At 43.3% G+C, this 16,636-nt stretch overlaps 2 protein-coding genes across 2 annotated transcripts; one reads left to right on the top strand and one right to left on the bottom strand.

Annotated features, from left to right (window-relative positions):
• The first annotated feature begins 4,877 nt into the window (after positions 1–4,877).
• On the top strand, positions 4,878–6,718 carry LOC311273924 (pentraxin-related protein PTX3-like). The gene is made up of 2 exons (XM_084381218.1): positions 4,878–5,058; positions 5,999–6,718. Exons 1-2 carry the CDS (start codon positions 4,923–4,925, stop codon positions 6,601–6,603), a joined length of 741 nt encoding a protein of 246 aa, XP_084237344.1. The 5' UTR covers positions 4,878–4,922; the 3' UTR covers positions 6,604–6,718.
• Positions 6,719–9,184: 2,466 nt separating this feature from the next.
• On the bottom strand, positions 9,185–14,777 carry LOC311273509 (solute carrier family 35 member G2-like). The gene is made up of 2 exons (XM_084380616.1): positions 14,392–14,777; positions 9,185–10,765 (listed from the first exon to the last, which is right to left on the bottom strand). The coding sequence occupies exon 2, from the start codon at positions 10,743–10,745 to the stop codon at positions 9,375–9,377; it is 1,371 nt and encodes a 456-aa protein (XP_084236742.1). The 5' UTR covers positions 10,746–10,765; positions 14,392–14,777; the 3' UTR covers positions 9,185–9,374.
• Positions 14,778–16,636: the final 1,859 nt, after the last annotated feature.

The following is a 16,636-nucleotide window of genomic DNA, read 5'->3' as shown; positions in this document are numbered from 1 at the left end:
ACATTTATGCAACACATTGCATAGACGTCTTTGACACACGCCCCCCACCAAATCTGAAACAAGTTCAGGTTCTGTAACAATTAATCAATTAAGTCCCGGTGCCCATTCTGACCCCGCACCTGAAGACCTCCCCCTCCAAAGCCGCTGTGAGCAGAACTAACTCATAGCTACAGTACGCAGTGGTTGCTTTCAGGAAACTCAAAGGAAGGCAGAGAAACTGGAGAACAGAAAACATTTTTTCAGTATAATATGATCCAATTTCACCAAACTCATTGGCTGAGTCACTATTCACCCTAAGCAACACCAAAATGATTTTGAAGCTGTTATTTTGATGTGAAATGGTTACGTAATGTTGCTAAATCGGTAAATGCTTTAAATCATGCTGACACACTATGAATCTTCACTGAGTGCAGTGCATTATTAATTATATTTATCATATATATATATATATATATATATATATTATACTAATTAATTATAACAGGATCGTTAACTTTCACCACCATAACCTGAACACATGCACACATCCTAAAGATGCTTCTTCAAAAACCCTAAAGGAAATGGTGTGTGTGTGTGTGTGTGTGTGTGTGTGTGTGTGTGTGTGTGTGTGTGTGTGTGTGTCCCATAATGGGCTCCCTCTTCTTCACCTCTTTCCTGTCTGAGACTGTGCAAACAGATTAGATGGATTAAGCGCAGGTTGGAGTGATATCGATTCGAGTACAGTGAGGAGGCCCGTGGTTCAATAACACCATAAAGACTTATATCACGCCACTATATCGGCTCTACGTTTTTATGAGAGGCCTCACAGGAGGCACATGGCCTGTGCTTAAAGGCTGATTAAATCGTGTTTCGTTCATGTTGATTTCCTGTGACTCAGCAAAACAAGAATAGATTCTGCTCAGTCTGTCCCTGTTCTGTTTCCAAATTATTTTTATAATTTCCTGTATGCGCCCTGTCTGTCAGCAGCTCCCTCTCTCTCTCTGTCTCTGGTCTTCATGTGATTTTCTGCTCATGTGTGTTACAGGAAGGATGCAGAAGATGGGATGATGTTTTGCAGGTCTGGTTGACATGAGTGAGTTATGAAAGCAGATAAAGGGAATTTAGATGTTTCTAATTATGTTTTGGCTTGGTCCTTTCTTCTAGCTGAGGGGCACAGACAGACAATATTTTTATGGATAAGTACAGTATGTTATTCTATTTGTCATTTAATAACCAGGTAAATCCCGCAGAGGATATAAACCTCTTTTGCACGGGAGACCTTGGCAAGACGATGGCATAGAAAAATGCAGACAAAATGTACAAAATCAGACAGAAGGTAAAAGAAATACCAGCTACAGATTATAATACAGAAATAAATGTTATTATAGGCAAATGTACAGGAGTAGACACAATATATATCAGTTGGCCAATAACATATATTATCAGATTCCCACTGATGTCATTTAAGACAATACATTTATTGTTCAACTATAAAATCTCCTGCCTCTGTTACATATCTGTCAATAGTTTTTGATAACCACATTTGAGGGATCACTGCAAAAAATATGCGTGTATCAGCTGATATATTCATATCAGATTTTTATTCCCCCTAATTTCAGTATCTGCATCAGCCACAAAAAACTGAGTATCAATGAGTTGAACTCTAACAATGAATATTAGCGTCATGCTCATTAACATCTTAACTATTTATGTAAAAAGAAAATAAAAGTGGGCCAAGTATAGAGCCTTGAGGTACTCCGTTTAGTAATATACAGTAAGCCACTTTGAACTGCATGCCCTGACTTTGACACATGGAGTAATACCCGAGAGGTAATTGATAAACCACTCTACTGCCAGATCACATTACCTTATAAAGCAAAAGGGTACAGTCACACAAATGCAAATGCAGATAAATGACCTTCGCCTGGTGACGCTGAATGTGTGCAGTGCAAGATGTGAGAAAGACAGAACTCAGTTTGATGGTTTGTGGTCCGTTTTAGGGGTCAACCACAAACATGTATTTGCTTTTCGTTGTGGCTGCAACAATGTTTTATATGCCCCTTCACTCGTAACGAATGGAAGCAAACCGAGGTGAATATTCGTCACTGTTTATTTCCCATATATGTAACCGTGCCCTTATTCAGCTGGGCATATTCCACAGTATCAGACTTTTTCCGAGCTCAGATATCAATTATCTTGAATCCTGTGTCTCTCACTGTGCTATTTTTAGAAAAAACATTGAGCCATAACATAATCATCAACTAATGAATCCATTTTAACATCATTATACATCATTATAAGTGGGCTATATTCTGACAATGGCTCCATTGTTTTTTCCCCATGCGGTATTTCAGTCATATCTCCATGTTTTCCTCCTCGTCCTACATACTGAGGATAAAACAGGGACACACCCAGTTCTCATAAAACTGGCCTGTGTTGGCTGACTTGGTTGCTATGTTAGTGGTACTATGTGGTTTGTTCATCAGTAAAGTCCTGTTGCTGTTTTAAACCATCTGTTTTTAGCCAGTTTAAGTTGTGCTGACACCACCCATTGTCCCATTTTCCATCGCATCCGTGGTTTCGTCAGGATCTATTTCTCTTCCAATTCTCTCTACTGTGAATAAACTCAATGCAACTTTTATGCTCTATCCCTCTTTCTTTTCCCTTCCCGTCTTCCTCTCTCTGTCCATCCTTCATCTGTCATCACTCCTCCTCCCCCTCACTGCTGGCTTGGACTGTTTTGGATGACAGCTAAACTGTAGGTGTGGTGTGCAGGTGGGGGTGGTAAACAGCGTCTGGTGGCTGCTGATAAATGTTGCTCCTCTTTTATAGAGCAATGACCTAAATAGAAAGATGACCTACGGCGAGAAGTAAATGGTGGAAATGCATCAGATGGGCACCAAAGAGGACAAGGTGACGACACCAACGGATTCTGACATGCATACACACAGATACATTTATTGCTGTCCTGAAGGGATCCTAATTACTTGCATTTTTTATGGAAATTAGCCAAGGAGGTGCACACACTCGAGCTCACAGTGAGGTATTTTTGCTGCAACAAGGAAAGGAAAAAATAATCAAAATTTCCTCCACCTCTCCCAACTCTCTTAATGTCCATCTCTTCCTCTGCAGATTCTCTCTTTTCCTGAGATAAACCTGTCCACTCTCACCAAAAGTAGTCCCTCTGCTGCCATTACAGCCTGCCAGACAGAGAAGACTGGCAGACATGCTGACATATGCAGGGGGAGCTCAGTCTGGAGGTCTGCAGAGAGAAGAAAGGTCGGGGCTTTTCCTTTGACCTTGACATGTCCTACTTCTGCTGCTTAACCCCAACACCTGTTGACCAGAGCTCTCAGTCTATAAGAATAAGGTCATGTGGCCTTGCTAGGAGTCCAATAAATCTTGATGCTTCCTTGGGGAATGTTTCATCAACAAAATAAAATCGCAGCCAGAAGCAAGTTCACACAATCACATGGCAACAAAATTAAGTTTCATGTGGTAAAAACAAACTAATCGAAGGCTTAAAACAAAACCCCATTTCTGCAATGTTGCAACTTATTTTTATGTTAAGGGATTTGGTGTTGTTGCACAGAACAGGGTGTGACTCTGACTCATCAGTAAAAAGGTTAAAAAGGTCCCAGAAAAGAGTATGGACTGAAATGTCCTGTGGAAACAATGTTAATATGGCTGTTGAGGCTTTAAGAATGAATTTCTGCAATTTCTTTTAATCATAAACATGAATATTTTTAGGGATCATTGGATTTATGTCATTGTCAGAAAAGAAGAAAACCACAATTCAAATTTGTAGGTCAATACATACGTTTCCTAGTACAGTATTTTTCTCCTTCAGTGCTACAACTACTTAAACATTGTCCTTCCATGTTCTATCTACATAAATGTATAAATATTTACCCTGTTATGATTAAATTTCTTTGTAATATTTTTGCAATTACTGTTTGTGAAGCATAAAGGCACAACTGCATTTCATAGTGCAATTCTCTGCTGTATAATAATAACGAAGCTGAACCTTTACTGGTTTTAATGCTTGTGATCCAGGTCTTGGGAGCCCTAAAATCCCAAACTGATTTAAAAAGGAATTATTTACACCTTTTTAAAAAGCCCAAATCTTCACTTTAACGCATACCTCGTCTGAAGTGGGTGCACCAGCTGAACTTAAGTTTTAAAACAGTTCCCCATCTACTTCAGTTGTTTCGGATAATTCTCCAACGCTATTTTGCTGTGAAGCTCCAGAAATGTTTCGTGGACTTCAAACTTCATCCAGCTTTCCATCAGCATGAGGATGAGTATTCTTTTTTTTTTTTTTGGTGAACTTATCCTTGTTCTTCCTGATGGTCTTGTTTGCTTATGTAGGTCATATAGAGGTATTCAACTGAGACTGTTTCATAACTAGTAAAAAGCTACTTGAAGTACAATTAAAGTTCGATACCTTTTGCAGACTTTAGCCACCATAAGCTACAGGTCGGGCCTGACCAAGTAATGCTACACAGGAAATGGTCATTTCTCAAATATTACATAGTCTTGTTTCAATAGAAAGTTTTCTCAAGCAACTGAAACCTAAATACATTTAAACTGTTTATGTTCAGCCTGGTGGGTCTTCCTTTTCTCCCGTGTTTTCTCTTTCCTCTCCTCCCTCCATCCCTTTCTTTTCACCCCAGCTTTGTAACCCTGTAATGCTCCTCTTCGGTATAATGCCCCTATTTCCCACTCAGTTTGACTTTTGACACGTTACCTCCACTGAAGCAAACCTCCACAGAACCCCCACCTCTGTCCCAACCCTCCTTTGCCTCCCGCCTTCTTTCCTCGTTATAAACTCAGCACCCGCAACAGTTGGCTCAGTGTGAGGAGCCTTGCATGTGGTGAAGGGCACGGAGAAGAGATTTGTGATTTTTTTTTTTTAAAAGCAACACATTCAGCGTAACATCATGCATGTGTTCGGGGTCTGGCATGTGCTGTGTGTGCTTGGTTTGGTGGGTGCATCACTGTGTGGGAACGAGGTGGAGTATGAAGGGAACTACGCCGACAGCTATGACAACGAGATCTCTCAGGACCAGCAGGGGGGTGAGTTTTGTTTATTTATCCTTTTGCCTCTTTTATTCCCTGCTTGTTTGAACAGATGGCTCATTGTGAAGAATCAGCTGCCATGCCGGATTTCACTAAGCCAATAAAATAAGTCTTATGTGTTTTGATTAAAAATTCACCAGCATACACTGATTTGTTTGTTTCCTTTAGTTAAGTAAAGGTGGCCTGCAGGCGTCTATTCTTGGTGCACTTCTATTCACTACATGAGCCTTGCTCCCAACAAACTGTTTGGTTCAGTTCAGTTCACATTTTGTTAAACATACGAACAGTTGTTTTTGCCTTTCCATTATCTTAAATTGTGGATGTTACCAAAAGAACGAAAAGCTTGTTTCCTTGTTGTATTAACCAACCACACTTGTGCGCCGTATAGCTGCAAGTAGCGAGTGTGAAGCAATGCAAACCGGATCTCACGTTTAGGTACAGTTACCACGTTATGTACTGTTCAAGGGTTACTATACTGAAAATACATTGGTGGAAACAAGGCTTAAAAATACATCTGTGCCGGTCCACGTTGTAATGTACATTTTTATGCAGATGATGCCATCTTTAGCTGTCATGGAAGTGATATGCATTTTACTTCATTTATCTTAAAAATTCCCAAACTATAGTTGCTTTCAGATAACATCAAAACAGAATGTGTAAGAAAAAACAAGTGTAATGTCAGGTCACAGGTTATTCAAACTTTAACGCCAAAAAGAGCTAGGGAAAGCTAGTTTTAATGGTATCGTTTGCAAGAAAAGTTGGCTTCTTGGGATGGCAGCCAGCCCGATGTACAATACCAAAGCGTCAGTAATCCTATAAAACTATGAAAATATTTTAGATTTGTTAATATTTTTGGTAACATTTGGTATTTGATAATAACTTTTCAACCGACAGTGGGACTTGTATAATTAATACCCCCTGTGGTTTTTGTCAACAGGGGAAACTCCAACCACCCCATGCCAGACTGCAGACTTTTCCCACTGGGACAAGCTGTTCATCGCTCTTGAGAACTCCCACATGAGGCAGAACATGCTGCTGGACTCTCTTGAGCAATGCTGTGGAGGAATGTCCTCTCTTAGGACGCAGGTGGACAGGCTGGCTAAGGGAACATGCCACCAGTGTCTGCCCAGCCTGGAGTCAGTGTGCAGGGCGCAAGCGGAGCAGGCGAGAGTCAGGCTGCAGCAAGGCTTGGTGGAGCTCAGACAGGAGGAAGCAGCGAGGGACAGGAGCTTGAACACTACCTTGCAGCAACTCCTGCACAGTAGCCATGAAGGTAACGCTCGGCTGAAGCGGCTGGAGGAAACATCAGGACCATCAGACAGCAGGTTCGGACACCAACCGACGCAGAGACCGGGAGGTTTAGGGGGGATGAAGTCATTCCCATCTCTCCTGAAGGAACAGGAGGTGACTTCACCAACGGACATGGCCACAATGGAAATGGCCCTGGTTGCCATAGCAACAGAGCTGCAGAAGGTTCACCTGCAGCTGAGCAAAGTGATCGAGCAGGCAGGAACAATGAGGAAGGACAGAGGAGACACATGAATTGCCCACAGGGAAAAAATAATAAAAGATAAGCTGGGGACACTCCAGTGATAACGATTTTGCACATACTCATTTTTAAGGGCCTTTTTTAAAAAAAATATGTGAGTTTGTTTATTTCTGGTGACAATAAACTTAGATGTACCGTAAATGTTGTGGGTTCACTTTAATGAATAAAAACTTATTAAACAACCTAATCAGCCTCATGGAAAGGTTTCCTCCCTCCTCCTACACAGCAATCAACTCATTTACAGAGCTAATGTTTTCATGCACATGCCTACACTTTCATCTGTCTGACTCATGTGCATGGACACTATGCTTTCCTGCACATGCCAGAGTTGACACCACCACCACTACCTCAGTGTTTGTGTAGTTGTGGTGATGTCTGCAAATACCCACAACCGCATAAAGTGTGTGAAAGGTTTTGGAGCGTGTTTTAATTGTGGGCAGGTCTCGCCCTCTCATTAGCTGCTTTAAGGGTCTGTATGCTAAGAGAAAGCGACTTACGATCCCCTGACTGTTTATGATTTATGAAACCCTGCCCTGCCAGAGCCATTAAGCTGCCGCCCATCCCTCCTACAGCCGCACACACACAATCATTCATTGTTATGAACCCACACAGTGGCTGGTGTTGATTGGAGGTACTTTCCATGTCTTTTACAGTCATCATTCATTTTTAAAAGTGCTTATATTTTTGTTTTGTGAGAGTTGGAAGGGAAATTCGACAAATGAGAAACCAGAAAGAGCGAGAAAGAGAGAAAAATCAGTGATTAGTACATTTACTCAATCACTCTACTTAAGTATAATTCTGAGATAATTGCACTTCACTTGAGTATTTCCACCTCCTGCTACTTGATACTTCCAGTCACTAAATTTTCAAAGTGTTGTACTTTTTACTCACTACATTTATTTGATATCTTTAGTAACTAGTTAGTTTGCAGATTGTTTGCTACATGCAGAGCCAAAATAGCGCATTATTAAATGAATGTATTTAATCTGCAATTGGATAAATAAACACTTATTCTGATAATCGTCCAGGCCATTTTATATCTTAAATTAGTAGCTCAAGGCAACACTTTGTATGAAGTCCATATCTATAATGATTTATGACACATTATGAGCATACTTGTAATGCAGAATAATGCACTTTTAACACATTAATTCTGTATATCAATAATCATAACTCCTTATGACGCCGATGTCTATAAACCATTAACAACAAACTTATATTGTGTTTTAGAGTGCCTTTTGATTATAAACAATTATAAATATTCAATAAGTGGTCATTGTTTGCTTTAAGTAAAGTGAAAAAATATATATTGAGACAACATGCCGTGAAACAGATATTATTCTAATAAAATATAGTTCATAAAGAATTATAGAAATTGGTGTGATAGTGATTATTCTTATGATTATTCTTATAAAGAATCGTGTTACCTAACCAGTATTTATAGCTGTCAGATAAACGCCATGGATTAAAAAAGTTCAACATTTTCCTCTACAAAGTTATAAAGTAGTATGTAATATGGAGCGGCAATAATGGAAGTAAGGTAAAAGTCATAAGACGCGCTTCACTAAATGTACGTAATGACTTTCCACCGCTGAGCAAAGTGTTGCATCAAAAGAACATATGAACCGTATGTGAGTTTAATTAGGCCAGCGCACTGACATCACACAAGTATTCCCACTAATGAAAGGCTTACAGCCGAAGCATGAATGCATACTTTGTGTAAGTGTGTGTGTGTGTGTGAGTGTGTGTGTGCACCTTTCCTTATAAATCTGTAGCGTAGTGGAGATTTTCATGCAAGATCAGATTTTTATATTTACATTTTTTCTGGCCTATTTTTTAAATGTCTAAACTAACAAGGAGGATGGAGTAACAAACATAGTAGCTATAGCTCATGTCCAGACTGCCAACAACACCTGAAAAAACTCGCACACACGCACACATACATGCTGGTGGTACTTGTTTTCATTAAAAGTCTCCATCTGTGCTGTGTGCGCTTTATTGTATCATCTCGTTTTTTTTTTTATTTTGTTTTTGCTTCATTAATTTTTGAACCTGAGAAAAAGAGAAACAGGAGGCTAATGATGAGGAAAATACAAGAGGAGAGACCCAGAGAGTGACAGTACTTATGTGTCTGACAGGTAGTTATTAGACGTAATGACTGCTCCCTTCACACAGAACAGTGTTTTTACCAGCCAGCTGGCGAGACGCGGCACAACACCCAGCTGCCATCAGCCTCGCTTTCTGCCCCGGCTTCCTTCTCTTTCATCTCCGTTTCGTCATCTGCCATCACTCTCCTTTCTCCCCCTGCTTCTTATCTGTATGCCAATCCCATCATCTCCTCTCCCTCTGCCCCCATTTATCTTCCTCTGATTGTGTGTCTTGCTCTTCTCTCCTTCCTCCCATCCCCTGTTTTTCCTCTCTCTCTCGCCAGCAGCTGAATAGATGGCATCAATCCTTGGCTAACCCTCAGCTGGCTGGTAAGAGTGACTGTTGTGAAATGTAGCCAATGTACGCACACACGACGCACACTCACTCTTACGGAGGCGAGATACTGATTACAAGTGGCTTCAAGAATGTGTTTGAGAGATTTTAATATCACATCACAGGTACTGGAACAGACGACAACAATATTGGCACTTTCCCAAAAGCAAAGAGGACAATACAAAATAGATAAAGCTCCAATAAACATTTAGCAGTCTCTTATGTACACTGGAAACAATCTCATGAGGTGACGGGAAGAGATGGAGGCGGTGTGAAGAGAAGTCTATTTAATGGGTGAGTCCAGAATCTCCTCATACTCCTCCCTCTGGCGGCGCCCTGCCCCGCGGGAGGGTAGCAGCTTCATCGCCACCAGCCAACCGACGCTCAGTATGACCATCACGTTCCCGACGACCTCCGGCGCAGTGGGAGCCAACGGCAGCACGGCCAGATGCAGCAGCATGGCGACCGGTATCTCCAGGCTCTGAGAGGCGGAGACCAAAGCCGGGTGGAGTCGTGTGAGGGCGTGCGTCATACCCAGGAAGGCGGCAACCGAGCAGGCGACCAGGCCAAGGACGAGACCCCAGGCTTGGGCACTCGTAGGCCAGGACCAGCCTTCCTGGAGTAGAACCAAGGAGGCCGGGGCGAGCAGGCAGCCCGTCCAGCTGACTGTGAACAAAGCCGTGCCCACTCCCACCCTCTCCTTCAGGGAGCGATACCCGACCAGCGCCAGAGCCATCCACAGCCCTGCGAGGGCCGCGAGAGACCAGCCGAACGCACCCCTCCAGAACACGACCGGGTCGGTCGGTGCGTCTGAATTGCTCTCGTCATCTGTGGGAAGCAACACAAGCCCCAAACCGCACAGTCCTGCAGCTAAGGTGATCCCATCAGCCAATCCCAGCCTCTCCTCCAGGAGCAGGAAGGCCAGGGTCGCCGACAGCGCCGTGGTTGCTAGGCGCCACATCGTTGTGCCATTTCCAGGAGAGACGAAGGTTAATGAGGAGAAGGCGCAGCAAAGGGAGAGAGAATAGGCGATGCCGTAGCAGAGGAGACGTAGGCGGTAGCCCTCTGGTCCAAAAGGGTTCTCCCCCTTGTGCAGTGGTACAGCCACAGACAGCAGCTGGACGATGGATCGAACCAAAAGCAGAAACAGGGGGCCCAGGCTGAAGCGTTCAGAGGCGAGGCGGGTCAGGACGATCAAACAGCCGTGAGCCAGCGCCGCACCAACCAGCCCCACCCAGGTGAGCCGGGACGCCGACACAGACGCCTCCCCGAAACTGGCCAGCTGTTCCCCTACCCCTCTCCCTGACCCCTTTGCCCCTCTGGCTGCCCCCTCACCTCCATCTCCTCCCCCAGCAGCAGCAGCAGCAGCAGCCTGAGGTTTGCTGCTCGTGTCCTTGTCTTTGGAGCCAAACAGAGTCAAAGGCCACTTCTTGGACTCCGTCAACTGTTTCTTGTCTGACGTCTCCTCCAGGAAGGAGCCAAAGTCCTCAAAAGACGGAGCATCATCGTAGCCTTCGTCCCCGGGTTGAGGGAAGTGTGTGTGCACCCCAGGTTGTGGGGAGTAGGGGGTGTGCGTGGCATATTTGGCGGTGACAGTGTGAGGGTGGATCTTTACTCTCTTCTTAGAGCTGCCCAGGAGGTGAGTGGACTCCATTTTTAAACCTCAATGAAGACCTGCGAGGGAGGAGAAAGGACACTTTTAGAGCCACATACAACATAAATTTTACACAACTGTTACCTCTCTCTACTTTCACCCTCCAGCAGCCTCTCTCTCTCTGGGATGTTGCCTGATATCTCATATATCTTTAATATCCCAGATAATAATAGCAGGAGATGTGACTCACATCTTCCCATGTGCCCCGCATGTTTGACAGGGGATGCACGTAAGCGCTGCCCGTCTGAGCAATCACAAGTATAATTGTTTTTTCTGTGTGCTGAGAGTTCACACTGAGTTCATTTTAGCAGATTCATACAGAACCAGAACGACAGATTAGCAAAGCCATTATTGCTCCTTTCAGTCTTCTTAGACACCGCAACCTTGAAGGGGGGTTAGAGATTGCTGGCAATGACAGTTACATAAGGAAGTGCTGACTGCCTCATTTGTCTTTTATCTCTCTGTGTCTAACTGTTTTCTCCCTCTGTCTTCTTCCCTTTCTCTACACATTCAAGCACTGAAAATCAGAACTATAATAGTCTATGAATTGTGCATCCCATGTCTCATCTTAGCTCTCCTTCTCCTTTCTCCTCTCCGTCTCTTCAACTTTTCCCCTCAAGGTCCTCCCGCTCCACGGATGACTAACCTATTACCGACGTAGTAACAGCCCTCTGCAGCAGAACAATATGGTCATGCAGGTGCTGTATGGCACACTGCTGCATTTCAGCTTGTAAAACTCTCAGCAGTCCACCGGTTTCTCTGGGAACGGGGAATACTTTCACACGGTGTAATGTTTATTTTTCATGTAAAGGCATATGGAGCACAGTGCTCAGTTATTTCCCAGGAGCTGCAAAGTAAGCCATTACTCAACAGTAATTTGGCCTCTTTTCTTGTCTATATTGAAATTTAAAAAAAGCCTTATATATGTACAATAAGTGTACAAGCATGTCCTCTATGGACACTGACAGCGCTTGCACTCTGTAGAATTGCTATGAACAGAAATAAAAACATTGGCTTTTTCTTGCAATAGTTCTTCTTCTTGAACTGAATGCGACACAACCACAGCAAATAAACCACATCGTCGCTTGACTTTTTGATATACTGAAGCTTCACACACAATCTAAGTGGCCATTCACACTTTTATCACAACATGTCCGCAATAATTCAATGACGAGACTGACGCCTGCTTAACAGCCTGCATGAGCCACACAGTGCGCATCATCCAGAGCGTCGCCTATTTTTCTGCATCAAGAATGCGGTTCTCAACCAAAATAGACCTGAAAGTCATATACAGTATATCTAGTCATATCAACATCTAACCAAATAAAATAGATATGTTTTTGACAGTATTGCATGTTAATTTAAGTCAGTGTAAGCAAAACAAGGACATAAACTTAATATAATTGTGGATCTGAGCCATTGTGTGAAGCAGTTTTGTCCAAATGGAGGTTGTTGGGTAAAATGTACCAGATGTTGGGGCAGGTTCAGCCAAAGGACTACTTTTTTTTTGATCGGTCATTGTTATGAAGCCATCATAGTTAGATAACTTGTTATAATTTCCATGGGTACACAACAACCTGAGGTATACATAGTAACTATTATTTGAAACAATTACGCTTTTATTTTGCAGCAAAATAATCAAATGTAAAAAGTGGCTCATCTTACCCCTTTGTCCTCTACTTAGGCAGAGATACACGCTAATGTCATCGTGCTAACATGCTAATTAAACACCTGAAACCAAAGTACTTTATCACATTAATGCAAAAGTCACGTTAAAAAAACAATGACAGTCCTGCACATCGACTGCCCACACTGACCTCATACTGGCGGAGTTGTTCAGGGACACTACAATATAACCTGCATCTACTCTCTGACGTCATCTCCTCATATCACCCAACTCTGACAATTCCAATACATGCCAGACAAAGTCACATTTTATCAGACTAGTGAAACAGCTCTTCAGTTTCACTATATTTTTTCCTGCTCAGCCTAAAGGTCTGGATGAACGATCTGACTGCAGCAGTTTTAGCAGCTCGCTGCTGTTTCTCACACTCTCGGTGGTGCAGTCTGTTTGATTCGGTGGAAGCAGGAGGACGCGAGTGAATCTGTGGCCAGCTAGGAGGCCTTTACCCTCTCTGGAGGTGTCGAGTAGTCCCACGGATGAGCCTGAATTATAAACAGACAGGAGGGTCATGGTGTGGAGTGCTGTTTTAAATCATACCATAACATCAATTATTTTAAGTAGGATATAAATACTTGTCTTTGAAAATATTGGTTTTGAGGAAATTGAACATTTCAGCTTTAATTACTCTCTTCTTAAATCTCCCAAACTTGTAAATCTGTGCCTGCGCTCAAACGATGAATCTGGACTGAATGAAACTGTGGCTTCGATTACACAACTTCTCAGCCCGCTGAATGAAGTAAAAAATAGCCACAGGCTTGAGTTTGCACTGGTGACATTTGAGAAGATGTAGTCATTCGCTTCTCAAAGGTAGACGGAAAGATAGAAGCCTGATCTGCTGCTCAGGAGGAGCAAAAAAGAGATCAGAATGTTCCTGTGTGACTCTTTGCTTCTCAGTCGGTAATATTTACGGCTGTGGATGATGCAGCCTACCTCTGCAATGCCGCTGCTGCTGCTGCTCTCAAAAGCTTGTTTCACACCTTACACAACCCTAAAGTGAGCGGCTACGAGCCAACACCAAAAAAAGAAAAGAAAAGGTGAGCCCAGCAGCAGAAAAACCTAACTGTACACTGTCCTCCTGGTGTATTTATATCCATCTCCTACTATATTTCATTTGACTAACATCCTCTAAAGACTCCCATGCTTTTACGAGCAATAACATATTTGATATGGACTATTAACAGGCTAATCAATTTGTCACTGGTGCTCCTGAGCAGCCTGAAAGCTTTATGCAGCTGTCATATCTTATTTATGTCTGTAGGTTATTGTGGAGGTAAATATATACATTAAAATTATATATTTATGTGGGTGGGTGTGTGTTCTTTGCTGAGGGTTACTGAATGTTATGTAAACCCGTGTGTGTGTGTGTGTGTGTGTGTGTGTGTGTGTGTGTGTGTGTGTTTAAGTCAGTGGGTGTCTGGCTGGAGATGTTATTCTCAAGGTTATCTGGGTTCCTGAGTGATGCGCCCCAGTGACGCCAAGGGACGGACACACACACACACACGGAGGCAAACAGAGGGGTTGTGCAGCATGTGTTGTCGCACTCAAATTCAATAAAATGTCACAAAACAAATAAATATAGCATCATATCTCTGCTGGTCGCCTGCAAAGACCGCTGTTCGATCCCCGCCCCTGGCACACTCTGTAAGGTGTTTTACAGCATGTATAAAACAGCATGTGTGTGTGTGTGTGTGTGTGTGTGTGTGTGTAATATTGTAGCCTACAATGACAGCCAGACCCGTGACCCATGACGAATTATTGAATGGAGACAAGCGCGCACTCGCTTGCGCTCTGCATGCGCCCGCAGATCGGCACACGGTGGCTCAATCGATGAACCCTCAGTCCTCAAACGGTTTTCCAGATCAGTCACCTGCCACTGAATCTCGTGTTATATCTACATAATATAGTCCGATCAATAAACCACCAGGTGGATCGTTAATGGTGACACAGAAAGCCTCAGCTCACCTGCTTTCCCGCAAACCAGCGGATCCCGCCGGGTTGAACTTCACTCTCGGTCAGCCTCAGTCATCAGCCGAGCATCTCCAAAAGCTCCATCACCTCTTCTTCTCCATGTCTTCTTCTCTGTCCTGCGGCAAGTCTCCTGCTCCTCCTCCTCCTGCTTCTCCTCAAGGGCACCGCGACGGACGGACGCGCCTCTCAGCCCCGGCCCGACCGCGACACCTGCGGTCACCTCACCTCACTCAGCTCTGCGGGAGGAGACCGTGCGTTTTATGGCGACCTGCTGCCCGTCCATCCCTCTGTGCACTGATACAGATGCTCCTCCTCAGCTCGGCCAGAGAGCGAGACGGAGAGAGAGAGACACACAGACAGAGAGGGAGAGGGAGAGGGCGCGAGAAGAGGGGGACTAATCATAACGTCTGAGCATGCGTGACATGCTCTAACACCAGCGCTACACACCCCTCATCATTGTGTCACTGTATGTTATCTGCCAACCCATGTGTGTGTGTGTGTGTGTGTGTGTTTGAAATATTCATTTGTTTCCATAACTGAATAAACAAGCTGTTCCAATGTTTTCCCAGTTTGGTTTGGATGAACTTGACTGGTCTGCAGAGAGCCCAGACCTCAACCCCATCCAACACCTTTGGCATGAACTGGATCAATGAGCCAGTCAGCCACATCGCCCAACTTCTTTGACTGACCTCATTAATGCTCTCATGGCTGCTTGGCTACTAATCCCGTGCTACCAGGTTACAAAATCTTGTGGAAAGCCTTTCATGGAAAAGATGAGGCTGTTACAGCAGCATCTTGGGTTTTGGAATAATATGTCAACTATTATAGATAGATATCATGTTTGGGTGTCTGTCCACTGACCTTAGGTTACGTAATGTAGTTTAAAATTCAGCAAAGACTAAATATCGGCAATGTAGGTGTCTGCAAACCACTTTTATGTAGAAACTTTACATTTCTTAGGTTGAATTTACAATTTTACCTTGTAACCTTGTAAAAATTACATGGTTAGGGTTCGGAAAAGATCATGTTTGGCTTAAAATACCTGTTTTGGTTTTCACAGACGCAGCTTGAGATGTCTCCAGGTCTCTACAGAGACATTTTCAAGTTGAGTTTGGAAGGACGACTAAAAAAAACTTACAAATGTTGAAACACAGTACTGAACTGTGGTCACTGGCTTGGCAGCCTTCTCATTTGTAACTCCACTCCACCATAGCTTACCATCTCCTGATGTGATTTTATCCTGGCGATTTGGATGTAATAGCGATAATGGTGGTGAGACGAGATTGAATAAAGAGAGAACGGAGCTCAGTTTCTTCACTTTCTTTCCTCTGTTCGACTCACAACCGCAGAAGAATCGCTGACACTTTCATCTTTCTGCAAGCTAACAGTAATTGCTTTGACATTTTGCTGCCAAAACACTTGCGTGCTCTGCTGTATTCCGAGCAGTATTAACCTTTGTCAAATACACCTGGGTTCACTGTTGTTAGGTTGGACCATCGTACTGTGAAACGAGAAGCCTCCGGCTGCTGCTTCGCTGTTAGCGCGGGAGACTGACTCCTCCACTGGGACCACTGGGAGATGCAGAACAGTCAATAACAAGATCAAATACAGTATGAACCCATGAGCATATGATGGGAAGAAAGACATCTTTCTGTTGACTAATTGCCCCAGATATTTGGATTGTACAAATAATACAGCCAATAAATGTCAGTAACATTTGTTGGAACAAACCGTTTCTGCGCTACATGTTGTGCTTTTTCTATTTCTGTGTTGTCCAAGTGAGCACCATGGAGAGTCTGCAGGTTTCTTTGCCAACCAATTAATGGAGATTTCACTAATTAGCTCATCACTCTGTGACGATGCCAGTGCAGATACCACTGTCACTTTATATTTGCAAACACTTAACGGATAATCTGTGCTGCAGGCTATTGTCTATTGCGGATAATGAGGCAACTTTTACCACTAAGCAAACAGTTGCCTAATTACACATTAAGCAGACACAGTGCAATGTTAGCAGTTATTTGGAGTCATGTCTCTGACCCCCCCAACAACTGTAAATCCAATCTTAATTTCCCTTCAAACTCTGGTTGAGCTTTAATAATTCCTTAAGGGAGTTGTCTGGCTCGTTAGCAGCTTAATGCTCTACTATGTTCACCAGCTAGTTGCTAAATTTGTCTGTCCACTGTTTGGTTGTGAGCAGGCAGTGCACAGTCAGGGTTTACCGAATACAGCTGCCTGT

This window comes from Pagrus pagrus (assembly GCF_965226575.1).
Source record: "Pagrus pagrus genome assembly, chromosome: 18".
Classification (NCBI taxonomy): Eukaryota; Metazoa; Chordata; class Actinopteri; order Spariformes; family Sparidae; genus Pagrus; species Pagrus pagrus.
This window is presented reverse-complemented; position numbering and strand designations above follow the sequence as displayed.

Bases quoted from the DNA above. Each gene is read 5' to 3' on its own strand.
- LOC311273924 (XM_084381218.1), top strand. From the start codon at position 4,923: ATGCATGTGTTCGGGGTCTGGCATGTGCTGTGTGTGCTTGGTTTGGTG. The intron at 5,059-5,998 runs GTGAGTTTTGTT...TTTTGTCAACAG, and splicing joins CTCTCAGGACCAGCAGGGGG to GGGAAACTCCAACCACCCCA.
- LOC311273509 (XM_084380616.1), bottom strand. From the start codon at position 10,745: ATGGAGTCCACTCACCTCCTGGGCAGCTCTAAGAAGAGAGTAAAGATC.